This window comes from Pelodiscus sinensis, chromosome 33, assembly GCF_049634645.1.
Source record: "Pelodiscus sinensis isolate JC-2024 chromosome 33, ASM4963464v1, whole genome shotgun sequence".
Lineage (NCBI taxonomy): Eukaryota > Metazoa > Chordata > Testudines > Trionychidae > Pelodiscus > Pelodiscus sinensis.
In genome coordinates, this window is record NC_134743.1 from 11,452,222 (window position 1) to 11,478,350 (window position 26,129).

Here is a 26,129-nt window from a genome sequence, read left to right on the forward strand (position 1 = left end):
ACAGACAGTTCTAAGGGGTGCCCCGCTTGAAAACCAGTCCTGGCTTGGAGTGCCCGGAGTACCCACACTGGGCACATCACACCACTCAGCCATCAGCCCGGCTGCACTTGCCGCAGGCTGCCATCTGGGGAGAGGGGGTAATCGGGGGGCTGCAGGAGAGCTTCCACCCCCAGAAGCCTGCAGAGCCAGCCCAGTCCTCCCCATCGGGGGCTCGTACCCCATTCCTCCCTCACCTCCTTCCACTTACCCTTCCCTAGCCCCCCTTCTTCTTGATGTACAAAATAAAGATAACGTTTCTTCCAACATTGACTCTGTCTTTATTGAACAAAACTGGGGGAGACTGGGAAAAGGAGGTGGGAGAGGGGAAGATTAAGGCTGGGAGAGGGGAGGGCAACTAACATGATAAGGGGTTGGGAACAGGTCCCAGATGAAGAGAGGCTACAGAGACTGGGACTGTTCAGCTTAGAAAAGAGGAGACAGAGGGGGGACAGGATAGAGGTCTCTAAAAGCAGGGGTTGGGTGGAGAGGGTGCATTCAGAAAAGTTCTTCATGAGTTCCCATAAAGAAGGACTAGAGGACACCAAAGGAAAGGACTGGGTAGCAGGCTTGAAACTAGTAAGAGAAAGTTGTTCTTCTTGACAAAGCAAATAGTTAACCGGTGGAACTCCTTGCTGCAGGAGGCTGTGAAGGCTACAACTAGAACAGAGTTTAAAGGGAAGGGAGATCAAGTCATGGAGGTTGGGTCCATGGAGTAGTCTTAGCCACGGGGTAGGAGTGGTGTCCCTGCCCAAAGTTTGTGCAAGGCTGGAGAGGGATGGCACGAGACAAATGGATTGGTCACTGTCTTTGGTCCATCCCCTCCACGGTCCCTAGGGTCGGCCGCTGTCGGCAGACAGGCTACTGGGCTAGATGGACCTTTGGTCTGACCCAGGACGGCCATTGTAAGCTCAGGGCTCAGGGTCGGGGGTCTCAGTGGACCCCCTTGATTTTCATGCAAACCTGCTCCTGGGTGGCCAGGCTGGCAGCTCTCCTGCCCTAGATAGCCACTTTCCTGTGCCTAGTGCGGAGATCGTGGACGAGGTCCACGATGTCCGCACTAGCCCAGGAATGTACCCGCCTCTTGCGGTCCCGGGCAAGCTTCCGGGAGCCGCCAGCCTGGTCCCGGGAAGAGGGGGTGGGCTGGGGGACATCGGGTGGGTGGCTCTGTGCCGTGCCAGGTGCAGGGTCTGCTGGCTGGGTGCTAGCAGGCTTGCACCTGGCACGGGCACCGTAGCCAGCCCGTGCCCCTTTAAGGGGTCCGGGGCCGGGAGGGGGGCATAGAGTTTCCCTGGTGTTGGCCAGAGTGGCCACCAGGGAAACTTGGGGAGGGCTAGCCTCCCACTCGTTCGAATTAAGGGGCTACACAGCCCTTAATTCGAACTAGTAAGTTCGAACTAGGCTTAAGCCTCGTAAAATGAGGTTTTCCTAGTTCGAACTAAGCGCTCCGCTAGTTCGATTCAAATTCGAACTAGCGGAGCGCTAGTGTAGCGGCTATGAATGTTAGTTCGAACTAACGTCCGTTAGTTCGAACTAACATTGTAGTGTAGACATACCCTTCCATCCTTAGCCAAAGAGGAACAAGCCAGTTAGCCCAGGGAAATAAAAGAAAGGGAGAGCGGTGACGGAAAACCCTGTGTCTGTCATTTTTTCAAATGATCTATCTTGCCTAAAAGCCTGTCAGGGATTGGGCTCTGTTGCAGGAGGTGCTGGCGAAACACTCCGTGGATTTGGGTGCTACAATTCCTGAGTGTCGTCCGCCTTCCTGCCCCCTCCCCCCACCGAAGCGCTTTGGAAGGCTCACAAAGGACAGAGACCTGCCTTTTGAAAATCCGACTCCCCACCGGTGTCTCAAGACAGGCGGCTCTCTCTCGCCAAAAACGCAGGCAGCAGCGTGGGATGACAGGCAGCCAGGTCGCAAGGGGAGGTGCTTTTTAGACCAGTTCCCTCCTGGCACTCCGTACTGCTGCCTCTGTATCAGAGGCAGCAGCACAAGCTGGCAGCAGCCCTTGCCTGGGGGCTGGGTCTGAGCTTCTGGACCTGGTGCAAACTGGAACTGAGCGAGGCTGCCTGCCTGCCTGGCTCCTAACACACTGTAAATGCAGAGCCGCAGAGGGGGTAGGTCCCGCACCCAGCGCGAGCCAGGACTGAGACAGCTGGCCCCTGGGGACTATCGAAAAGTCAAGTAACCGATAAGAAATCATGAGGTTAATTGACTACTCAGTGAATATCTAACGTCCCTAATCCCTTTTCATAGTTCCCCTCTGGACTCTCTCTCCTAAAGCATGGCCCTGAGATCTGGACACAGTGCTCCAGCTGAGGCCTCCTCCGTGCCAAATAGCTAGGAGAGTGACCTCCCATGTCTGCCGTACGTCTCCTACCACGCCCCAGGGCTATGCCCTCTTACTGAAGGGCTTTGTGTCTGAGATCGCTTCTCTCCTAGGCTACGTCTACACAACGAGTTTTTTTGGCAACAAATATGCTAACGAGGGACTCTATGACACGCAATGTCATTTGCATATTTTCTGCCGATCCGTTTTTGTGCTCGGGGTTTGTGCGCAAAACCGAGCCGTGTGGATGTTTACTTTTTGTGCAAAAAACCCCCTTTTCCCACAAGATCCCTATGCCTGCAAAAAGGCCGACCGATCTTGTGCAAAAAGGGGCTTTTGCCTAAAAAGAAAACATCCACATGGCTTGTTTTTGCGTGTTCTTGCGAAAAAACTTGTGGCGCGTCTACACTCTACGTGTGTTCTTGCAGAAGTAAATTTGCAGTAAAGCATCAGAGAACAGGGCTTCTTGCACAGGAGTTATTCCTCTCCCCACGATGACTAAGCCCCCTTTGTGCAAGAGCTGTTGTGCAAGAAGGCAGCGTGGACGGGCACCAGGGGCTTCTTGAGCCAGACACTTTTATGGCTAAAATGACCATCAGAGCTTTCTTGCACAAGAGAGCGTTCACACTGCCATGGACGCTCTTGTGCAAAAGCCCATGGCAGGGTGGAGGCACTCTTGCACGAGACCTTTTGCGCAAGAACTCCGGCGTGAAACAGCTCTCGTGCAAGAAGCCTGCAGTGTAGGGCAGGGAGCAGCCTATGAGGGAGGGGGAGGGACCCCTAGTAATGGCTCAAACTTCCCAGGGGGGTGGCCAGAGGCAGGACATTTGCCTGGCAGGGTGAGGGGGGGGGCGGTGACCTCACAGGGGCTTTGGGCAGCCCTCAGCATATAAGGCAAAGGGCAGGTGGGGAGGTGGTGACCTCACAGAGGGACCCACATCTCAGGCTGATAAAAGCGGGGGGCGGGCCCAGGGGACTTTGGAGACCCCCGGTTGCTTTAGCTCTGGTGCGTCTCCTCCTCACGGTTCCTTCGCGTTCTGTGAGTTCCACATCCCGACACCTTTGTGACGAAGGTAAGAGCCCCCAGGGGTTGGATCCCACCCGGGGCCGGCTGGGTTCCAGGCAGGCCCAGCCCTCGGTCAAGGGCCAGAAGGTGATTCCTCACCTGGGCACCGTCCTTAGCGCCACTGGGGCTTTCTCCTGGTTGGTTTCCCTTTTCCTCCATCCCCCCACATTTCTGCTCTGTTCTTGCCTCCTCTGTGACCTTCCCTTGCTGCCTCCCCCAGCTTGGGACCCAACAGACTAGCTGAAGGACGGGGGGTGGTTTGCAGGAGCCGTGGGGTGGGGGATGCAGCCCCCATTGTGGGGACTGGGGAGGTGGGGCTGGAACAAGTCTATGCCGGTGTCTTTGGGGAGAACGCTCCACCCCCCACACCTTAGATTCTCCCCTGATTGGCCAAGAAGGGGCTGTTGATGGGCAGGAGACTCGTGGAATGAGGAGTAACAGTAGTTTGAACTAGGAAGCCTAGTTCGAACTACCTAGTTCGTGCCCCGTGTAGCCGCGCTGCACGGGGTTCGAACGAGCGGGGTTTTAAAAATGGCGGCTCCCCGCTTATGCAAATGAAGCCCGGGAAATTCAAATCCCGGGCTTCATTTGCAAGTGCGGTATGCCTACATTACCCTCCTAGTTCGAACTAGCGGGGTAGTGTAGACATACCCTCAGCTCCTTGCAGTGCCTGTGCAAGACCGAACCGATAAGCAAGGGGCCATTTGGGGGCTGGGGGCAGTCGCTCTGGGGAGCTGGAACCCCTGGATTTCGTTCATCAGGCTGCGCCCCAAGCTCCCCTTTGCTCCCCTCATTTGCAGCATGGCCAAACGTTTTCGGCTGTGGTTCAAGAAAGCCCTGAAGATGGCCCCAGGGCCGGTGGGGAGCAGCTTCTCCGTCCCCGCGGGCGGGGAAGCTGGATCCCACCAGCTCGGGGCGACTCGCCCACCGGCCAGGCCCCCCCGGACCTGGCTCCAGAGGCGGCTGGGCAGGCGGGACCCAGCCCAGCGGGGGAGCCGGGTAGGGTGGCTCCGGGGCCTCCTCTGTGGAGAGAAACACCTGCCCCGGGAGCCCAGCCCCCATTACCACCAGGGGGCATCGCCCTGCCCGGCCCCCGGAGACCTGCTAGTCTCCGGGAGCCCCCAGCCCGTCGCTCCCCGCACCAGCCCCTGCAGCTGTGGGTCCAGGTCCGTCAGCAGCAGCGCCTGGGCCTCCAGCTGCAGCCGGGCCACCTCCTGCAGCCGCTCAGACCCAGGTGAGGGGCCGTGAACACGCTGGGCCCAGGGGCTCACCCAGTACCCGGGGGTGGGGGGCGGGGAGGGGCAGCCCCAGTGTCTGCCCCGCAGCCAGGGCAATGGATGGGGGGCTGCTGCTTGGCTCTCTTGTTCCTGGTGGGGGCTCTGCTGAGGGCGTTGGCAGATGTGAGGGTGGAAGGGGGGTGGGTCCCTGCGAGGGGCGTGTGGGGCCCAACCTGCCCTGGGTCCCTGACATGGGGGCGCGTGACCCCTGCTGGCCGCTGGAGTCACCCTGGTCCCTTCCCTCCCGCACAGAGCCCCCCTGCGCCTCGGCGGAGCTCTGCCAGGAGCGGGTGGACTCCCGGGTGGAGGAAGGGGCCATCTACGACATCGAAGAGCAGCTCCACACCCGGGACACGGTAGGAACCTTCTCCACAAGGGGGGGACCGGAGATTGTCCGGCCCCTTCCCAGCACGTTCCCCCCCCCTCCGGGAGGGGCTTGTCCCTGGGGATCCCCCTGGGGCCCCTTCTCCTGCATGACCTGGGCCCCCCAAGCTGGGGGCTCTTGTCATGCACCAGCTGGGCCCCCACAAGCCTGAGGCAGCAGTTGGGGGGGGAGTGTGGGTGCTTGGACAACCAGCAGCTCCCACCTCCACTCCTGGGAGACCTGAGCCCTGCAGCTGTCCGTGGGGGGCAGGCAGGCCCCAGGCTCACAGACTCTCTCTGGGGTGCAGAGCCCAGCCGCCCTGCAGCGGTTCCTCTTGGCCATCCCCCTCGCCTGCCTCGCCGCCCTCCAAAGGGGCGAGGACACCCTGGCGCCGCGCTGCTGCAAGGACACCATGATGGCCAGGATCGTTGTAAGCGAGTCGCGGCGGCCGGGAGGAGGGGAGGGGATACGTGGGGTGGACAGGGGTCTGCCTGGGCCATGGCGGCGGGTGGGGGTGCTGGAAACGGGATGGGTGGAGCCAGGAGGGCTGGAGGTGGACATGGGGAGGGTGGGTGGGGATGCTGGAGGAGGGAGGGACACAGAAATGGGGCAGGTCTGGGGTGCCGGACAGGAAGGGGGATTCGGAACAGGGAGGGGTCTCCCCGGGCCATGGGGGGCTGGAAGGGAGCCGAGCGGGCTGCTGGGGATGCGCCTGGGGAGCAGGGATGAGGAGGTTCAGAGGCTGGTCACCAGGGCAGGGAGGGGCAGGAGATGGCCTGGGGACATGGATTGAGCTGGTCCCGGTTTGGGAGGGGGGTGCTGGGAGGGGCCCTGTGTCGGGCAGGGGGGCTACAGGGCAGTGGGAGGCAGTGGGGTTGGATCCTGCTGGGTGGGGGCGCTGGCCGCGTGAGCGTCTCTTGGGGGCCCAGCCTCACACGCCCCTTTGTCTCCTTGGGTCTCCCAGGAGATCATGGAGGACTCGCCCCCCCCGCTGGTCTTGGCCGACTGCCTCAACGCCGCCTGCAGCCTCAGGTACCGACACCCCCCCCCCCCCGCCGACTCCCCCCAGAGCAGATCCCCTGGCCAGGGAGTGGGAAAGTCTCTGTCTCCTGCTGCTGAATTAACAGTCTCTGCCCCTCTCTCCTGCCAGCACCTTGCAGCCTCCCCTGCGGGCCCAGCTCCTGAGCCCCCTGCTGACGGCGGCCGTGGGACAGACTGTGTCTGGGGACTGGCAGCAGGAGCCCATCCACACGCAGGTACGTCCCTCTGGGCCCTGCTCCCGGGCTGGGCTGGAGCTCCAGAGAGGAGGGGGGGGGGCAGAGGGAGGGAAGAAGCTGCAGGTTTGGATCCTTCCCTCCAGGGTTCCCGTTGCTCTCCCGGGGGGCCCGTCCCTTCCATGCCCAGCCTGGGCTCCTCCCTGCTCTGCGAGGCGGCTCAGACCCTGCTCTAGGCTGCACCCCGGAGCCAGCGGGTGGCCTGGATCCCCCAACCCCCCTCTGACCCAGGGCTCCCCCTTGTCTTGCAGCAGTTCATCCGGGCCCTTCCCTACGACCTCCAGGCCCTACTGGCGAGCCTCCTCGCCGAGTCCCCAGACACCGCCCGGCTGCAGCTCATAATGGAGGTGAGCCCCGTGGGGGGGACGGGGCCATTGTCCCTGCTTCCTCGGGGGGGGGGCCGAGAGAGGAGCAGTGTCAGTGGCTGGGGGGGGCACAGTCTGAGAGGAGCCCCAGGCTCTGCCCAGAACCGGCACCTCCCTACGGGTCCTGACCTGCCTCTTTCCCCCCCAGCACCTGAGCCCGTGGCTGGAGTCCCGCCTGCCCCAGGAGCGAGCCAGGGCCCTTGGCAGCACCACGGCCCTGCTGGGAGTCGCCACCACCCTCCCGGGGTTTGACGTAAGTGACCTCGGAGCCGGGGGGTCTGGGGCTGCAGGGCGCGGGGCTGGGAGCGTCCCCGGGAGGCAGAGGCAGGGCCGGGAATGGGCCGGGAATGGGCCGCGTTCTCCTTTCCCCGGGGAGGGGCGACCCTGGGCCCTTCAGGGGGGCTCTTGAGGGACTGGGCCCCAGACTGGGGAGTGGCCGTCAGTGGATCCCCTTGTTCCACCCCCGGAGTGACCCTTCAGTCGGGGCCATTGCTCAGGGTTGTCTCCTCGCAAGGCCGGCCCCGCCCCGCCCCGGGAGGTGTCTCTGTCCGTCCCCCGAGCTCAGACCCGCCTCGGCGGCCGTTTGCATGGGACGTGCAGCCCCAGGATGCTGAGGGACCCCCCCTCTTCTCTCCCCTCAGAACTCCGCCGACTGGCCGAGGATGGGTCACCACGTGGCCCAGCTGGGCCTTTTTATTTCGGACCCATCCGAAGACGTCAGCCGGCTGGCCCGGGAGGGGGTGCACAGCCTGTATCAACTCCTCCTGCACCACAGGGGTAAGGAACCCAGCCGGGACCTGGGCCCCAGGGACACCCTGAGGGTGCCGGCGGCGGGGGGAGGGGACCCAGCCCTTTTCCCCCAGACTGGCCCAAGGGGGGATGCGTCCCTCTGTGTTCCCCTTCTGCCCCCTGTGCCCCTCCATTTGCCCAGGGATGCCTGCAGGGACCCGTGGGAGGGGAAGGGCTCAGACCTGCCAGCAGAATGACCCTGTTGTGTCTCTTGCAGGCCTCAACATCCACCAGGCAGAGGACCTGTGGTGCAGACACTACTACAAAGAAAGATGGGTCCTGGCTCACAGCAACAGCGTGCGGGTGGGAGAGGTAAGGACGCGCTGCCAGGGCAGGGCAGGGCTCGGGGATGGGGCTGGCTGGGGCCCTCGTGGGGGTAGGAGGGTCTTGGGGGCAGGAGGAAGCTGTGACCTGGGGCAGGGGTTGGGGTGCCGGGTGAGGAGAGCGTCTGGGTGCAGGGTCTGGAAGGGAGTTTGGGGGAGGAGGAAGCTCTTTTAGCCCCAGGAGTTGGGGCCGGGCTCTGGGCCGTCAGCTGAAACCTCCTGTGCTCTTGATTCCAGGTCTTTGGGCAGCTCTTCACAGCAGAGCAGGAGAATTGCTTTTTGGACAAGGCTCTGCTCGCTGCCCGCTCCCCCCTGCGGCGCCCCAGCCAGGCCGGGCTGGTCCTGGCCCACGCCCTGCATGGGCAGGCCCATCAGCTCCTGGAATACATGGTGAGCAGCCGGAGCAGATCAGGAGAGTGGGGCAGGGCCAGGGTCTCCTTCCCATCCCCTCAGGGAGTCCCCCGCCCCTTTCCTCAGGCTGCCCCCACCCCACGTCCCTGCTGGCAGAATCCCTCCTGCCCCTGCGAGCGTCCCTGGGGGTGGGGGAGGCTCTGAACACAGAAACTGTCCTAGGAGGCGGGAGGGGGCCGAGGTGTCAGGAGCTCTGGGGGGGGGGGGGGGTCAGGAGCTCACCCTGCGGGCCTGACGGGGGGTGACCAGAGAGCAGGGGGGAGGAGGGTGGAAATGCTGGGGGGGGGGCCAGTTCCCCTGAGTCCCCAGGGATGAATGTGACGGATTCTGCTTCCCTTGCAGCAGGAAGACACCCAGTGAGAGCAGCAAGAGCTGAGGAGCCAGCAGCTGCGTCCCCCTCCCCCCAACCCTCCCAATTGTATTGAATTGTATTTACATTCTCATTAAACAATATTTCAAAAAACATTTGGATCAGGCTTGGTCAATAATTTGTAATGGGGGGGCCATTTTGGCAACTGATCAAGGGCCACATTTCTACCGAGGGCTTTGGGGTCTGGGACGGGGTGGTTGGGTGCAGAAGGGAGCTTAGGGGTGGAGCCTGGGTGCAGGGGGGGGGTATGATCTGGGGCGGTGGATAGGGGTGCAGAGTCCAGGAGGGGGTATGGGCGCAGGAGAGGACTCTGGCCTGGGGGAGGGGCTCTAGAGGGGTGCAGGGTCAGGGAGGGAGCTGTGACCTGGGTGAAGGGGGAGCAGAAGGTTTGGGGGAGGGGGTGCGGGTGCCAGAGAGGAGTCTGGCCTGGGGGAGGGGTGTCGGGGGGGTGCAGGGTCAGGGAGGGAGCTGTGACCTGGGTGAAGGGGGAGCAGAGGGTTTGGGGGAGGGGGTGCGGGTGCCAGAGAGGAGTCTGGCCTGGGGGAGGGGTGTCGGGGGGTGCAGGGTCAGGGAGGGAGCTGTGATCTGAGGGAATGGGGGACGCAGGTTCAGGTGGTCGCCTGGGACAGGCAGTCGGGGAGGGGACGTGGGCGCCAGGGGCAGGCTCTGGCTGCGGAGGTGCCTACCTAGGCAGCTGCGTATGGGGGAGCCCGACTGTCACCTGAGGGGATGGGGGGGGGGGGGCTTTTGCCACACACCCAAGCCAAGCCAGCTGTGGCGGCAAAGCCTTGTGATGTAACCTAAGCCCTTGGCAAGGTCGGGATCAACCTGCTCTGACAATTTCTCGGACCGGCGGGATGAGAAACAAGGATCGTGCAGGGAGATGGGGATGACTAGGAAGCGAATCCAGGTGTGGGGGGAATATCCTGGGTTGGAGGGTCAGTCGATACCCCCGCCTGCCACTGTCTGCCGGGGCTCTGCCCGCAAGATGGAACCAACAGCTGAGTTTGCTTTTCTGCCCCGTCGTGGGCACAAAAGGCCCAGAGCAGCCTCCTGCTATCTTGGAGGAAAGGGGCCAAAGTTCAGGAAGCAGGTGCCAGGCTGGGCTGGAATCCGCGAGCTCCGCTTTTGCTTTGCCCTTCCTGGAAGCTGGGCTGCAGGTGTGTGGCGGTTTCATCTCTGCTCTTGGGGTGTTTCTTGTGGGTTCCGAGTGTGGATCTGAGAGGGGCTGCGCAGGGGCAGTGTCATGAACGTGCTGTAAGCGTTACAGCCCCTTCTGCGCAGGCTGGCTCCAGCCTCCCGTCTGTCTCCAAGCCCTGGGGGAGAGGCGGGAGGCCAGCAGCATGGCCTAGTGGAGGGGGCAGGGGGTTGGGTGTAAGAACTCCCGGGTTCTAATCTAATGCCACCTAGTGACTAAGGCACAGAGTTGTGTGTTAGACCCTTGCTCCTCAATTCTGCGCTCACTCTCGCTCTGGTGACCTTGGAGAGGCCTTTCAGGTCTCCCTTTCCCTGTCCATCAAAGGCAGGCAAGTGCGATGTAATGCCCTGGAGCAAGTGCTTTGGGACGTGTCGCACAAGTGTGCCTGGCTCACAAGCGTGTCAGCACAGGTGTGTAAAAGCGTGACGAAGGCTTTGAGATCGATGCCGAAGGCTTGTGAGGCTGTGGCTGGCCAAGTGACAGGGAAATGAAAGGTCGGAGTTTGGTCAGTTAGATTTTATGGTAATACACTGAGACGAAGCACTTTGGGCGTATATACGATAATGTCTTTCCAAGTGCGTTAGTTCAAGCCGTGTCCTAGGAGCCAAGAGGTGAGACAAACATGCTTGGTCCTGTCTCGGTGCAGGGGTGGACTAGATCAGTGCTTCTCGACCAGTGGTACGAGTCCCCTTAAAGGTACTCAAGAGATGTCTGGGGGACACGTCAACACAACTGAAATTTGGAGAAAACTGAATTTTAGTTTTCAGTTTGACAGCGCTTTATTCTTTTTGTACCTTTTACACCCAAAAATGCCATCGCCCGCCCGGCTACGATGCAGTTGTTTAAACAAATGTGTTGCAACGGTAGAAAAAAATTGTGTGTGTCTGAAAACTGTAGGTACTGGGGGTACTTACACATTTTTTTTTAAAGGGGGTACATTATAAAAAAAGTTTGCGAAACACTGGACCTATCATGGTCCCTTCCACTCAGACTTTTCTATGATTCTGTGACAGGGCTGGGCGATAATTTTCAGAAGGGGGCCACTTAATGGATTTTGGTATGGGGTCATAGGCCGGCTCCACCCACAGAAGGGACGGAGCCTGAGGCAGAAGGGGCGGTGTTGTGGACTAGCCCACCCTCAGAGTTCTCCGTGGCTGAGGCTTTAAATTAAAAGCACAGAAAAGAGCTCACAGCTTTGCCACTACTGGCAGCTGTCCAGCGTTGCTACAGCTTTTTAAAGGGCTCATGGCTCCTGCCCCTGCTGTAACCATGAGCTGTGAATCATTTAAAATTGGATCCTGCTGCCTGAGTCACCACTTATAATTCAGCGGCATAGGCAGCAGGATCTAAACAGAAAGCAGCCAGATCACCAGATCACAGTGTTTGGTAGGTTGCATCTTACCCAGCCCTGTTCTCTGAGCTGGTTTGGAAACCTCCGTGTCCTCCTTATGGTCTGACAGCTGCAGTTTTACTGCCTGTCTCTCCTCTCATGGCCCAGCCTAGCCACAGCTTATGGACTAACTCAGGTTAGCATCACCTGCCCTGTCTTGGTGACTCTTCACAGCTGAACGGCCTATAAGGCATCGTGCTGGTCTTCTGATCTCTTGGTGACTCCTCTGCCTTCTGTTTATTTCTTTCTCCCTAGCTGGCCGATCAAGTCAAGCCCTGTCAGTGCATGAAGGCCCCAGGAATTACGAGTGCAATGGTCTCCCATGCCCAAGGTAATCGGCTGGCTAGTAATGGATGGGCTGCTTGGTTATCAGGTTAGGCTGCACAAGCCAGGTCTATGGGACCCCATGGCCAGCTGGCACCTGGTTCACAGGGAGGCAGCTGTACTAATCTGAAAATGGCTGGAAGACACCACCATCATTAGGCTCCAGAGTCAACAGCACTTGCTCCTCTTGGAGCTACTTGTCCATGGCAGGCAGCACAGCTTAGCAGCTCATTGGGACGTCTCCTTTCTGTTGTGAGATCTGGGCACTTTAGAATGGCTGTAGCTATTTAGCAAAGGTGCACAGCTATAGGCATGGGGGTTTCCAGCTTTATTCACCTAGGTGGCTGATTCCAGGAAGCAAGGGTGTGTGTGTGGGGGAGGGGAAGTCCTGTACAGAGGGTTCCCTGGCCCCTCTGCTTCCATGGCTGTGCAACTGCCACCAGGTGGATTAGAACCTGGGACTTTTGGAGCTTAGGGCAGGAGCTGCTACAGCTTGAGTTATAAGTGAGTTGCCTCTCAGCATAGGCTGAAGAGCACCCTTGTAATAATTGCTTGCTGGAAGTGGTCTCAGTGCCACTCCATAGGATAGTGACCCACATCAGGTGTGTGGGTTACAGCTGAAGCCCTGCTCCCAGCATGCGGATCTGCTCTCTGGGCGGCGTCTATAACTCTGTGGCTGCAGCCCTGCTCCCAGGACTGGATCTGCTCTCTGCCCATAGGCGTGCGCAGCACATTTCATTAGGGTGTGCACCCAAAGAATGTTTTTAAATGTATTCTTTGACCCCCTTGACCCCCATTAGCCACGCCTCTGGAGGTAACACTTTCAGGGCAATATGGAAACATGACCAGAAATAAAAGGTGTCATGTGACCTCCCCCCCCAAGGACTTTTCCTACCATCCTCTTACCAATAGGGATTAGTTTGGCCCTCACCAACCCCCCCTGTGCAACGATCCTGCAATTGCATTAACCCAATGTGTGTGACATTAACTCGGGGGGTGGAGAGGCTGGGGGAAGTGTTCCCTCTAGTCTAAGAGTTTCCTCCCATGAGCACAATACATTTTGTGTTGTGCACCAGTACTGAGTTTGTGGCTTGTTTGGATGTGCCATGGTGGCACCCAAGTTATTCATAAATATCTTATGAACCACTTACCTTTCCCCTCTGCTGCCCTGTCTCCTTCCCTTCCTCCATCAGCTCCCCTGGTGCCTGCTGCCCCCCAACCCCTCACCCACCTCTGCTCTCCTGACTCCTGCCCTTCTCACTGCCCTCGGCCTTCCCGAGACCTGCCCCCTCCAGCAGCCTTTCTCTTCCCCTGTGCCCACTCCTCCAGTAGTCCCACTCTGACCATGTGAGCTACCCCTCCTCATCCCCTCTTCTAACACCTCCCTCTACACACCTGTCCTGCCTCTCTCCTCTGGTGCTGGTCCCTCCCCTGCAGGTGTCTGCCCTTCTGCTTCACCCCCCGGACTCCCCTGGCACCTGCACCTTCCCTTACCCTTGCACCCTCTTGGTGCCTCCCCCTTCCCTCACTGCCCCTACCCACTTTGCCCACTCCCTCACCACCCTCTGCCCCCGTTCCCCTCATGCCCCTGTGCCTTTACACGTGCCTTGCTCCATCTCCGCCTTCCTCATGCCCACCCCTTCTTTCAAGCCTTCTCCCAGCACCTCCCCTTCTCCCCTCTAGCCCCCAAAGCCCTTCCCCTCTCCTCTCCTAGCATCATCCTGCCCCCCCCCCTCACTGACACCTCCCCTCCTGCCCTTTTCCTCATTGTCTCCACTTGGCCACCTGGCATTTGTCTCTCACCTACACCCTGTCCCTTGGTGCCTTCCCCTTTCATCTCCTGACCTGCCACAATCCCCCACCCCGCAGTCTCAGGTTCCCAAAGTTCCGGCAGTCCCCATCACTTGGTGCGTGCGCCGGGTCTGACTCGTAGGGTTGCGAGGTAGACCCTCCCCCCAAAAAACGGACACACTTGATCCTGGGCAGGGGGGAGGGAGGAAGAGGGACTGGCTGGGGGGGGGGTCAGGAACTGGCTGGAAGGAAGAGGGGATGGGAAGCAGCTCTGGGGGGGAAGGGCCAGATCCTGACCCTGGCCCCCCCTTCTCCCTCCCCGAGGCCAGTCATGCTGCCCCTGACCCCCCCCTTCCTCCCTGAGGCCAGTCGCACTGCCCCCGATCCTGACCCCGGCCTCCCCTTCTCCCTCCCCGAGGCCAGCCCTGCTCCCCAGCTCAGTGCGGGCCCCTGCTCTCTCCTTAGCTCAGTCCCACTCTGCCGACCCTGGCTCCCTCCTGGCTCCCTGCTCTGCCAGTCAGGCTGAACTGGGACTTTAGCCTCTCCCCGTTGTTCCTGGGGAATGTCAGTCTCAGGATTTTGATCTCTCATTTCCCCTGCCTTTCACTGAGTTTCAGTAAGGAGCTAGCGGCAATAATGCCTCTACTTTTTCCCCCCACTCCTGTGCGGAATACATTTTGTTATGTGCACCAAGGCATAGACGGATGTGCACTGTTATGTCACGTGGAGTTTCACAGCATGGGAAGAAATCAGTGGAAATACAGAGAGCTTGAGTAGTTGCAAGTGTCCATTTTATTGCATAGCACGGAGCTAGCTAGAAAAAACCCAAACCAGCTGGGCTGACCCCCAGTGACCTAACGCAGTTACTATAACAACAAGATCTATGTCTACACCCAGTACACCACATGCACCACCACTAGAAACACATGCTACCGGCTAGCAAACTGGGCAGCATTTGAATGTCTCCTGGCTGGCCACCCAAGAGCTCAGCTTGCAGGGAACACTGGCTAACCGTCCCCTTCCACCTGGAGAAGGGAGAGACAGGAAAGCAGCAACAGAGCATCTGCCTGGGGGAAGCCCGAATCCCATGCAGGAGTGGAGCCCTGTTCCTTGTTCCAGGCCCTTGCTAGAGTCCCCTCCCGTAGCTGCAGCTATGGCCGGCAGTTTTAAAAGCGGACTTACGCTGGCCCTGCAACCCGAGCGACTCTGTCAGTGGGTGCTTATCACTCCATCACCTCGAGCTGTTTAACCAGCTTGTTTAACCAAGGAGGGAGGGAAAGGGAAACCTTTGGCCATTTGAGGGTTGCGTGCCAATGGAGGGAAAGGGGATGGATAAAAAGGGGCTGAGCACACGGTGCTGCCTCTTTTTAAACCCAGGCCCAAAGATGTCCTGGAATTCTGGGCCACTGGCCTGAAGGAGATGGTCAAACTGCCTGGCAGCTGGACTTTTGGAGTCTTGTTATTCCTGGGCTCCTGGTAGCGATGGCTCCCATTCCAGGGGATTCCTGCCAGGTAGTTTACCTCAGACAGCAGCTTTTATTTCCCCGTGTCACTTCTCCCAGTATCTGAGACTTTGGTCATGGGGATCAAGCATTTAACATGATTCCAAGAGGAACCGGATGGTTCATCTAGTGAGCCAGGCTCACCGATATTTGAGTAGTTAATAAAAATCCCTAGTTGCTGTGTGTAGGTCTAAAAAGGGAAGGTTAGTATCATTAGTCTTATTTTACAGACAGGGAATAACCTCTCCAACCTGTGGGAGAGGCAGGAATAGAACCCAGGTTTCCTGATACCACAGTCAGGGCTTTGTTACCAGGCTACATCCTGTACTAGAAAGGATGGGCCTGAAGCATGGGCCTGGTGTAAGGCCTGAGGCCTGAACCAAAGTAAGCAAGAGTTAGCTGAAGAGAAACAGGCAGGTCGTGTCAAAAGCAGACGGTTGCCTGAAAGTCTTGGGACTTAACCCTAACTGTCTTGCCTGGAAAGGTTGAAACCATAGACAAAAGGTCCTAGAAAGTCTCCAGGAATGCTAGAGAAGCAGGAAGCGAGTTGACAGGAGGCCAGGAAAGAAAATGGAAACAGAATTTGGGGTTTTGAATTGGAAGCAGTGATGTGCCTGTTGTTGTGTGATCATGCCTGGAAGATGTGAATTAAGCCAGGAACCTGGGCAAGCAGAATCCAGCGACTTTCTTGGCTAGGGAAAGACTAAATCTTGGAACAAGAGAGATGTGAGTAGAACAGGGAATTTTTAGTCAGACGCTACTAGGTTATTTTTTTTAGTTTGTTGGACTTCTTTTTGCTAAGCACATGTAACTATCCCCCTTTACCCTAGAACTCTTCAAACTGAATCCCAGGGAAGCAATTTTCTGTGTTTTAATCTTTCTTTTTTCAGTTTCTTTGTAACACCTAGCAACCACGTAGATACGCTGGAGGGCAGTAGATATGCTGGAGGGCAGGGATAGGGTCCAGAGTGACCTAGACAGATTAGAGGATTGGGCCAAAAGAAATCTGATGAGGTTCAACAAGGACAAGTGCAGAGTCCTGCACTTGGGATGGAAGAATCCCGAGCATAGTTACAGGCTGGGGACCGACTGGCTAAGTAGCAGTTCAGCAGAAAAGGACCTGGGGGTTACAGTGGATGAGAAGCTGGATATGAGTCAACAGTGTGACCTTGTAGCCAAGAAACCTAATGGCATATTAGGGTGCATTAGGAGGAGCATTGCCAGCAGATCCAGAGAAGTGATTATTCCCCTTCATTCGGCTCTGGTGAGGCCACATCTGGCGTATTGTGTCCAGTTCTGGGGCCCCCACTATAGAAAGGATGTGGACGCATTGGAGGGGGTCCAGCGGAGGGCGACCAAAATGATTAGGGGGCTGGAGCGCATGACCTATGAGGAGAGACTGAGGGATTTGGGTTTGTTTAGTCTGCAGAAGAGAAGAGCGAGGGGGATTTGATAGCAGCCTTCAACTTCCTGAAGGGAGGTTCCAAAGAGGATGGAGAGAGGCTGTTCACAGTAGTGACGGATGGCAGAACAAGGAGCAATGGTCTCAAGTTACAATGGGGAAGGTCTAGGTTGGATATTAGGAAAAACTATTTCACTAGGAGGGTAGGGAAACACTGAGATGGGTTCCCTAGGGAGGTGGTGGAATCTGCATTCCTAGAGGTTTTTAAGTCTTGGCTTGACAAAGCCCTGGATGGGTTGATTTAGTTGGGATAGGTCCTGCCTTGGGCAGGGGCTGGACTTGATGACTCCTGAGGTCTCTTCCAGCTCTATGGTTCTATGATTCTAAGTAATGTTTCACCAAGTGTATTTGTTTTGTTAATAGACGTCACATTTTTAAAACCATGATCTGATTCCTGCATCCTAGAGGGCGGAAGGTTCTGTATGCACGTGCCTAAGACAGCAAGCCATACTTCTAGGAGAAATTACAGGTTTTCAAGCTCTCTCTGGAGAGAGTGTCAAGGACAAGGAAGGTACCCCACAGGAGGGAATTCTGAAATGCGCCTGTCTGGTTCTCAAAGGGGTTTGTGCATTTGGATGATGGCAGCAACACCAACGCAAGCCTCCAGTGGCAGGGTATTTTAAAGTCTCTTGTGGGCCCCCACCTTCTGCACTTGGAGTGCCAGAGTGGGAAACAGCCTTGACATGACCCCTCTCCAATTTATCAACATCCATCTGGAATTCTGGTCACCAGAGCTGGGCACAGAACTCCAGCAGCAGAAGTTCAAGTGCCGAATAAAGAGGCTAAGTCGGTTCCCCACTCTGGCACTTGGAGTGCAGAAGGTGTGGGCCCAAAAGAGACCTTAAAATACCGTGTCTCTATGGGCTTCTGCTTCAAAACTCCCCAAGGTCACAGATTCCCTGAGCTTAGGAGGGTTGCTGCCTCTACCCAAGTGGAAAAAAACTTTTTCTTCTTGAACGCAGGAAGAAGTCACTTGGGAACGTATTCCAGAAGGGTACCCCAAACTCTTTTACACAAGAGCCAAAAGAAATCTGATGAGGTTCAACAAGGACAAGTGCGGAGTCCTGCACTTGGGACAGAAGAATCCCAAGCATTGTTACAGGCCTGGGACCAACCAGCTAAGTAGTAGTTCTGCAGAAAAGGACCTGGGGGTTACAGTGGATGAGAAGCTGGAGATGAGTCAACAGTGTGCCCTTGTAGCCAAGAAGGCTAATGGCATATTAGGTTGCATTAGGAGGAGCATTGCCAGCAGATCTAGGGATGTGATTATTCCCCTTTATTTAGCACTTGGAAAGAAAAAAAGAAAAATGAAAACAAACTGTAATTTCTGATAGCTGTCCTCTTAGTCTTAGGCAGGTATACACAGACCTCCTATTACTTTCCAGGATACAAAATCAGATCATAGCCTTAAAATAGGTGATTATATTAAGAAAACAAAAAGGTATTCATTTGTAAAGCTGACTTGGCTGCTAGGAGTTATAGCGCAACTGAGAAAAGAACAGATTAAAACACAGACAATTGCATCCCTGGGATTCAGTTTAAAGTTATAGTGGGGAGAGGAGGGGATATGGATTTAGCACAGAGGAGTTTAACCAAACAACAAAACAAAAAAATAACCTGATCGCATCTAAATAAACATTCTCTATCTACTCAAGTATCCACACTTCCAAGGTCCAGTCCAATTCTAGGCCCAGGTATTCTTTTTTTTAGGCATGATGTCCCTGCCCAGTTCAATTCATCCCCCCCCTCATCCCCTTCTGCAGCTCCAGGATTAAACTCACAAAGAAAAACAGCAGACAGATTCCCTTTTAATGCAGATCTTAACTCCCTGCCAACACTTTCTAGCTAGCTAGGTTTAACCCTTTAGTCACTGAATACTGGGATGTTCAGAAAAGAACAGTGGGCCTCCCATCCATCACAGAAGCGAGACAGCCTCTTTACTCCTGCTCAAGCGTTTCCTGTTTATACATCCCAGAATTACAATAGCTTTTTAAGCCCCAACGCCACAATGGGAGCTCATGTTCTGCTGATTACCCACCATGACCTCTACATCTCTTTTCCCCGCCCTGCAAGTCTGGCCCACAGAACCATGGGAAGTGGCATAGGCTAGCCTGGGCCAGGGCAAAGGAACACGTGGGCCTTTCTCTTCTCCATCTCTCCCTCTGCATTGCACAGCAGGGCGCAGGAGTGCCAGGGGGCTCTGTGGACGCTGTTTGGCTTAATGCCAGCGAAAGCAGGGTCTACAGGAGTACTTACGGGCTCCTAGTGTTAAGAGCTGTGATGTGGTTGCCTCAGCAGCGTGGCTCAGTGCTTCTGTTCTTGGAGCTCTGGTGTTATCAGTGGTCAGTGCAGGTAACGCAGTCTGCTCCTGCTGCAGATCTCGCTGTTATGCACAAAGACCGACCACAGGCACCGTCTGGTGACAGAGGCACTTGGCCAGGTTTATAGCCGTGTAGTCACAGGTCTAGTGCCCTGGATTTGCGGTTACACGTGCACCAACTCATGAGTGCCCCAGGACGAGGAGCAATTCAGTCAGTAAGTCTCTGTTGTCCCTTCGGCCATGCAAAGGGGGTAAGGCCAGGCACCCCAATATTTATAGCCTAAAATAAACTTGTCTGGTTTCGGACATTTGTTTGCTCCCTCCCCTTGTACCTAGTACCTTGAACTGAAAAATATTAGCGGAGACACTGTTGAGCATCCACTGAGGATGCGCTCGGTGAGGCTAATCTTCGTGTTTTACCTCATCCCCGTTGCAGGGTTCCAGACCAAGGAGGATATCTACTGCCTCGCTTTAGCAAAGGCCCTGTACACTGTGCCCACGCCAGTGACTGCTGGGTTTTATGCACCATGGGGACATTGCAAAAACCTGCTCTTACACAAAATCAAGGGTGAGTACTGCCCCGGGGAACATAAGACGGGGAAGGAACCTTGTGGGGATGGGGATTAGTGGATGACAACTATCTCCAAAGAGCCAGAGCCACCCGTACTCATTTGCCGATTATGCAATCGCATAGGGGACCTGAAAATTTGGAGCAGCACTGGGTTTTCATGTCCACTCCACCCACCTGCCTCTTCCTATCCATGGTCTGTGGCTCTGCTTCCTCCAGCAGCAGAAGTTCTAGAAGATCTAGTTAATTTACAAGTGACAAAGTCTGCTCGAGCTACTGGCAGAACATCGACGACATAGTAATGAAGCCATTTAACAGACATTTGCCAACCTCTGCTAAATGTTTGCTGAATTTACTGTGAGAGTCGACAGGACCTTAGTTTAAAATGTGTTTGTTTATTAGTGTGTGGATGAGGATTATAAAATCACATCGCTAAAAATTCAACATCCATCTGGGCTGCTGTTGGGCAGATGGGCACCAGTTTAATAGTATGGCGTAGGATCCCATCAATCCTAAGGATGGCTTTGCCAAGAGCTACCCATTCTTGATTGCTTCCCAGAAGGGAGGGATTGTGAAGCTGGAAGACCCTTCAGGAGGAGAGATTTAAGGCACTGCCAGGTACCTAACATATCTTCCTCTTTTATCTCAGAGAACATGGAAAACGAATCGAAGAAGAAAGACCAGGAGGAATTTCAGCGGACGCAGAAGATGCAGCGTGACAACACTGGCCGGGATCTACTCAAGCTCCTGTTACTCATGATCTTCTACCGGCCGGTCCTGACGGAGCAGCAGAAGTGGAGAAGGAACGTGAAACACGTATTCATCCATTTCAGCGCCTGGGAGTACGCGGGCTGCGACCAGCTCTGGGCAGGCCTCATTACCACACTGTGCGACGGCATCGAAAGCCACTTTGGTCTCCTACCCATGAGCATTTACAGGACCATAGACAGGAAATGTAGCATCATCGAAAGACCAGGGGATCAGGAATGGGTTAGCAAGAAGTTCCTCTTCCTCCCGCTGTGGGCGGCTGTGATCCTTTTGATCATGGTAGCTATTGGGGTGGGTGGTCTCCTCCTAGTGTTTGGGATCCCCATCGGGGATGCCTCGGGAGACGCCATAGCTGTCGTGGAAGGCATTGGGGTGACGGCTGTCAGCGTCTCTGCAGCAGCTGCCATACGGCTCACTATCACAGTGGTACGAAACATTATCGTCACCCAGAAGAGCCAGCTGGAGAGACAGATGAACCAGACGGCTCTCAGCGCACAGCTGGGCTTCATGAGCTGCGTGAAAAGCGAAGTCAGGACAATCACTGGGTTCCTGCAGTACATGGAGATCTTCCAGCGGCGGAAGCTGCGGGTGGTGCTGGAGATCACCCACTTGGATACATGCAGCCCTGACAAGGTGGTGGGCGTCCTTGGTGCCATGAACATTCTCCTCTCAGACGATGACGCCCCTTTCATCTCCATCCTGGCTGTTGACTCCAGCATCATTGTCGACTGCGTGGAAAGCTCCAAGTATATGAGAGGTATGGCCAACAACGGCTACGAGTTCTTAAACCGCATCGTCACCCTGCCCTTCTCTGTCCCTCGGATGGACTGCGACACCAAGCGGAGGCTGATCAGGAATATCATCGCGCGCAAGGAGCAGCTAGAGGCAGAGGTCGGCTTCCGGCAGGATGGCAAGATGGAAGCCAGCTCTGACTTCCTCAACATCTCTCGCTACCATTCGGCCAACCACGATGCCCAGAATCCAGTTGCAGAGGACAGCCAGATACCTCTCATGGTTGGAACCCCAGCGCTGGGAACCGGCAGCTGCGGGAAAGGTATCCGAGCCAAAGACCTCATTCAAGATGCTTTCGACTACCTCCTGGATGACGCCTTGAAGGAATTCATGACAGACAACGTGGTGCAGATGCGGCGCATCGTGAACACCGTCACCATCACCATCAGGCTGCTGGCGAGTAACATCCCCAAGGATGAAGTGTGTCCGAAGAAGGTGGTGGAATGGGTGCTCCTTGCCAACCAGTGGCCGTGCCGTCTGAGCTGGCTCTTGCAGTGCATGGAGGATGAGGAGCAGAGGAGTCGAATGGGCAGCTGCCATGGAAGCCCGCTCCGCCCCGACATGTCTCTGTGGGAGGTCTACGAGAAGTACATGGAAGAGCTGGACATGCTGAAAGGCCAGATGGAAAAGCTGCTGGAACTGGACCAGGATCCCGAGCTGTTCCACACTTTCCTGTGCGGCAGGTTTCGGGTGGAGGAGGCCCTCTTCTACCTCCCCTTCACGGTCAATTTGGACCCATCCCTGAAAAGACAGATGGAGCTGCAACGTGGCAGCCACAGACTGAAACGGACAAAGAAATTCGACAAGCTCAGCGCCTGCACTCTGCTGGGTATGACGGTGGAGGATGTCTGCCGAGAGGTGGGTCACCCTTGGGTTTCCTTCCTTCGAGCAGGGCCAGCTGTCGATAGAATGTCCATGCCTCTTCATCGCAAGAAGAATGTCATTCATGTGACAGCAGCTGCCCACAGATGACGGCTACAGGCAGAGCCATCTTTGCAAATCGTGGGGCCCTGAATAATTGAGGGCCCTTCTGCAGGATTGTCTGGGCCTTTTCCCCTCATGCAGCTTCTGCTGGAGGTCTGGTCGTTCCTACTACCTCCCTACCCCAAGCAGGGCTCAGGAACTAGAGCAGAGTTGCAGATCCTCTCTGCTTGCTAGCTTGCTGCTGCTGCTGATTTAAACCCCATAGCTGATTTGAACCTAGGCCCTCTAGGAGTGTGTCTAAACTACATGGCTCTGTCGATGGAGCCATGTAGATGAGGCAGAGGGAAATGAAGCCGCGATTTAAATAATCGTGGCTTCATTTAAATTTAAATGGCTGCCGCGCTCTGCCGACCAGCTGATGATCAGCTGTTTGTCGGCAGATCGGGGCAGTCTGGACGCTTCCCCGTCGACGTGAAAGCCCTTTGTCGACCTCCCGGGTAAACCTCATCCCACGAGGCATCAGGGGGAGGTCGACAAAGGGCTTTCATGTCGACGGGAGCGTCCACACTGCCCCGATCTGCCGACAAACAGCTGATCATCAGCTGGTCGGCAGAGCGCGGCAGCCATTTAAATTTAAATGAAGCCGCGATTATTTAAATCGCGGCTTCATTTCCCTCTGCCGATCAGCCTCATCTACATGGCTCCGTCGACGGAGCCATGTAGTTTAGACACACCCCTAGAGGCCTCGACAGCTGGAGCCATGAAGGCAGCTGGCTCCCAGCTTAGGATGTAGAGCTCCCTTGTTCTTATCTCTGGCTGTAAGAGGTCCAATTGCCACACGAAGGGACAGTGAACCACACACACTAGGCGTGTGGATTACACTGCCAGCTGAGAGGAGCACGTGGGGGAGGGCGAAGGGAAAAGCCTTGCAGCAGACAGGACACAGCGTCCCCAGAGACGAACCGGCAGAGGCATATCCTCAGACATACAAGAACACATGGCTGCTGCATTGGGGAACTCAAAAATTTGGTGCCCAAATTTTCCGGTGCCCTATGCAGCTACATATTTCCCATGGGCCTAGGGACAGCCCTGACTACGGGCCCCAGAGCTGGGAGAAAACTGTCCCACATAACTGGTGCATAACTGGAGGGAGAGGAGCGAGAACTAGTGGGGGTAGGATGTTGAGGGGAACAGGCGGTGTGGGATGGGGGCTTTCGGGGAAGGCACAGTGTGGGTTTGAGGCCTCAGGAGTAGGGGGGGCACATGAGGGGGAATGGGCAGAGTGAGGATGAGGGGGAAAGGGTGATGTAGGGGGCAAGGCCACAGTCCGGGCTCTGCTAGTTCCCCCACTTTCTGCTGCTCCTGACTCTTGGTTTGCACAAAAAATTTCTTCTTGGAACAACTCGGTTCCTTGCAGCTCTTTCCTCCAACCCCGAAGCCATTGGCTGGCTCTCCCCGGGTTCATCCTTTACGCTCTGAAGTGACTTGGGTCGGTTTTAAGACTGGGAGACCCGTAGCTGTCTGTTATGCACTCCAGAGAGAAGAGAGGCAAAAACATAAATACTCTTGCTGGAGGCCTGCAGCGTAATACCCCTTATCCAGAATAACACACAAGAACCCTGAGGCTATGTCTACACTGCTAGCTTTTGCCTGCAGAGAGCATGCTAATGAGTGCCAAGAAGTTGCTAACGAGTGCTTCATTAGCATACTCTCTGCCTGCAAAGGCCCGCAGTGTAGATATAGCCTTAGGTCGAGAGGCCCAACTCCACCCCCGTCAGGCTGACTGCATGCTTCCCTCCAGCCTACAAGCAGGGTCAGGAAACCTTCCCTCTTCATTTCAACACACCCCTCCAGTGGTCCCTGCATTGCTAGCTTTTGCCTGCAGAGAGCATGCTATTTCCCCTGCCGTGCCAACTTGCTCAGCGGTGCCCCTAACAGAATCCAAGCACACGGCAGTGGGGTGTGCAGGGTACCATACCTGGCCCCACAGCCGGCCGGCCCGCCTTGTTTGCTAGAATCTGAGCAAGCCCAGACAGGTTCTTCTCGGGAGCTATAGCGGACCCTTCCTAAAAACGTGTTTGGCGACCTGTTCAGTAGATGCACGGCACTAACGGGTGCTCCCACTTCTCTTCCAGATGGACACAATCGGCTTGAAGGAGGAAAACGTCCCTCTGTACAAACAGAGGCTGAGGGACCATAATCTCAACGGGCGCGCGCTGGTCTACAGTAACAACACTGAAATCAAAGAGGCCCTGCACATGAGTCTTGGCGAATGGACCCTCTTTAGCATCCATTTCCTTGGAGTGCTTCCCCCGGCGAATTTGGCCTCTTCTGTGGTGTCCCCCGTCCCGTTCCACGTCAGGCCAGAGGCTCTGAAGAACATGGTTGCCTTAAGAGAGACTGTGGCGAGAGGGAGCAAGCTCTCTCTGAACAGCTCCAGGGAAGATCTTTGGGAAAAGAGATAACTCTGAATCCTGAACACAGAGGTGAAAGTGCCCTGGTGCGCAGCTCCAGCAAGAACTGCAAAGACCTGGGCTGCAATAGGACAGTACCTGTGAGAAACTGTAAAGTTACTTTCACGGCTGTTACCAGATTTGCCCAATACCCTGGGGTATGCTCATTTATCAGGGTTACCCTTATGGGACTGGGGGAAGGTTAACAGTTCTATCAGTGTGCTGTTGGTGCTTACTTGGGCTCTCATATGGAGCTGAATTCTCCCTGCTGCCAATTCCCCCTCCCACTGGAGCTCTCCTGCAGGAACTAGGTTCCTCAGGATGGGGTTCTTCCCACCTTAGCAACACACACAGACACTCACACCCACTAATCAGAGCACGTCTGAGAGGACTGGGTACTCAGCACTCACAAGCTGACCCCCTCATATGTCCCTGGACTCAGCTGGCTGGGTTTCACAGCAATGCCACACTGCACCCTCATGTGCCTTTGGACTCCGTGGGCTGGATTAAACAGCACTTTAAGCTGCCATCCTCATAAGCCCCCAGGTTCAGCACCCCTTATCCCCACTTTCACACCACAGTCATTCACAGGTAAACCACACGATGAGCAAACCCCACAGGATTTTGGGCACTACAGGGATCTTTTGCTTGGGTACAAGAAGCGTTGTTGCAGAGCGAATGGGGAAGCCAAAACAACACCCCTTAAGGAAGAGTGAGCAAAAGAGAAAGAAAGAGAGAGAAGCAACCAGCTTAACAATGAAAGTGATTTATTTCTGAGTAGTGAATAGATATCAAACAGTTACAATATTAAATCTAACAATTACAATATTAAATCTAAATTGAAGCTGATTACACATGTTAGGTAACCATATAACAGTTTACACAGGGCAGGGTCAGGAGGCTATGCTTAGAGAGATAGTTGAGAGAGAGAAAGAGAAAGAGAGAGAGAGAGAGAGACCTCACCACTCCACGGAGCTTGCACTGATCGGGGTTCCCAGATGATGATGGTAGCCGGGGGTCCAGAGGGCAGGAGAAAAGCAGGACAGAGCCCCCAGCACGATCAGACAGGAGATGAAGAAGTCTCAATGGAACTGATGCAGTTTAAGTCCAGGTATCAGAACAGTTTTCTTGGGGCAAGGATAGGAGTTTTATAGAGATAGTTCAAAGAGAAAGAGGAGAGACACTAGAGACTGATCACACCTGGTTATGGGGGATGTTCCTTGAACGAGCTCACAATGCAACTTGGCAGTTTCAGTATTTTAGATGTCAATAGGATCGTTACTAGAATTGGTCTGATAGTGACTAATTTGGGTGTGAGCAGGCCTAGGTTCATTAGCATCTGGAGCAGGGATTTCCCATCAGGCAGTGCTTCTCTGCTTTCGGTGTCCCATAGTTCAGTGCGGTTCCTGCCTTGGAAGAGCTGCTCTCCATTCTGTATGCTAATGAGATGTCCCTCTGTTCCATCTTTAATGTAAATGAGGCTGGGGTGTTTCCTTAATTGTATCACCCTTGTCTGAAGCAGTTTAGGTGTGTCTTCCCTGGCCTTTTCTTTGCTTTGTCTTTGATTCTAGCAGAGGCCTGAGGGAGGGGGATGGTTTTCCATGAGTATCACTCCCTGACTCCCCAAGAGCACAAGGCTGACAGGTGACCATGTTCTGGTTCCCCAATAATCACAGAGCTGGTGGGTAACAGGCCGCCTGTACAAAACCAGAAGCAAGATTGGGGCTTTCGCCCACAGTGTACCTCCCTGCGACTCCAGTGACATCGCACGGATGAATCATAGAATCCTAGAGTTGGAAAAGACCTCAGGAGTCATCAAGTCCAGCCCTCTGCCCAAGGCAGGACCAACCCCAACTCAATCATCCCAGCCAGGGCTTTGTCAAACCGAGACTTAAACACCTCTAGGGATGGAGACTCCACCACCTCCCTAGGGAACCCAGCCCAGGGCTTCCCCACCCTCCTAGGGAAATAGTTTTTCCTAATGTCCAACCTAGACCTCCCCCGCTGTAACCTGAGACCACTGTTCCGTGTT

The 26,129-nt window shown here is 55.8% G+C and overlaps 1 protein-coding gene across 1 annotated transcript in view; it reads left to right on the top strand.

The window, feature by feature from the left end:
- The window catches only part of LOC142823382 (maestro heat-like repeat-containing protein family member 7), a 1,101,711-nt gene extending 1,093,024 nt beyond the window's left edge, over positions 1 to 8,687 (top strand). The window contains exons 2-11 of the mRNA XM_075914356.1: positions 4,962 to 5,065; positions 5,381 to 5,503; positions 6,038 to 6,105; positions 6,224 to 6,329; positions 6,599 to 6,694; positions 6,861 to 6,965; positions 7,354 to 7,489; positions 7,719 to 7,813; positions 8,062 to 8,214; positions 8,578 to 8,687. Coding sequence (XP_075770471.1) covers positions 4,962 to 5,065; positions 5,381 to 5,503; positions 6,038 to 6,105; positions 6,224 to 6,329; positions 6,599 to 6,694; positions 6,861 to 6,965; positions 7,354 to 7,489; positions 7,719 to 7,813; positions 8,062 to 8,214; positions 8,578 to 8,595 — 1,004 coding nt within the window. The 3' untranslated portion in view covers positions 8,596 to 8,687. The remainder of the gene's footprint in view (positions 1 to 4,961; positions 5,066 to 5,380; positions 5,504 to 6,037; positions 6,106 to 6,223; positions 6,330 to 6,598; positions 6,695 to 6,860; positions 6,966 to 7,353; positions 7,490 to 7,718; positions 7,814 to 8,061; positions 8,215 to 8,577) is intronic.
- The last annotated feature ends 17,442 nt before the right edge of the window (positions 8,688 to 26,129 follow it).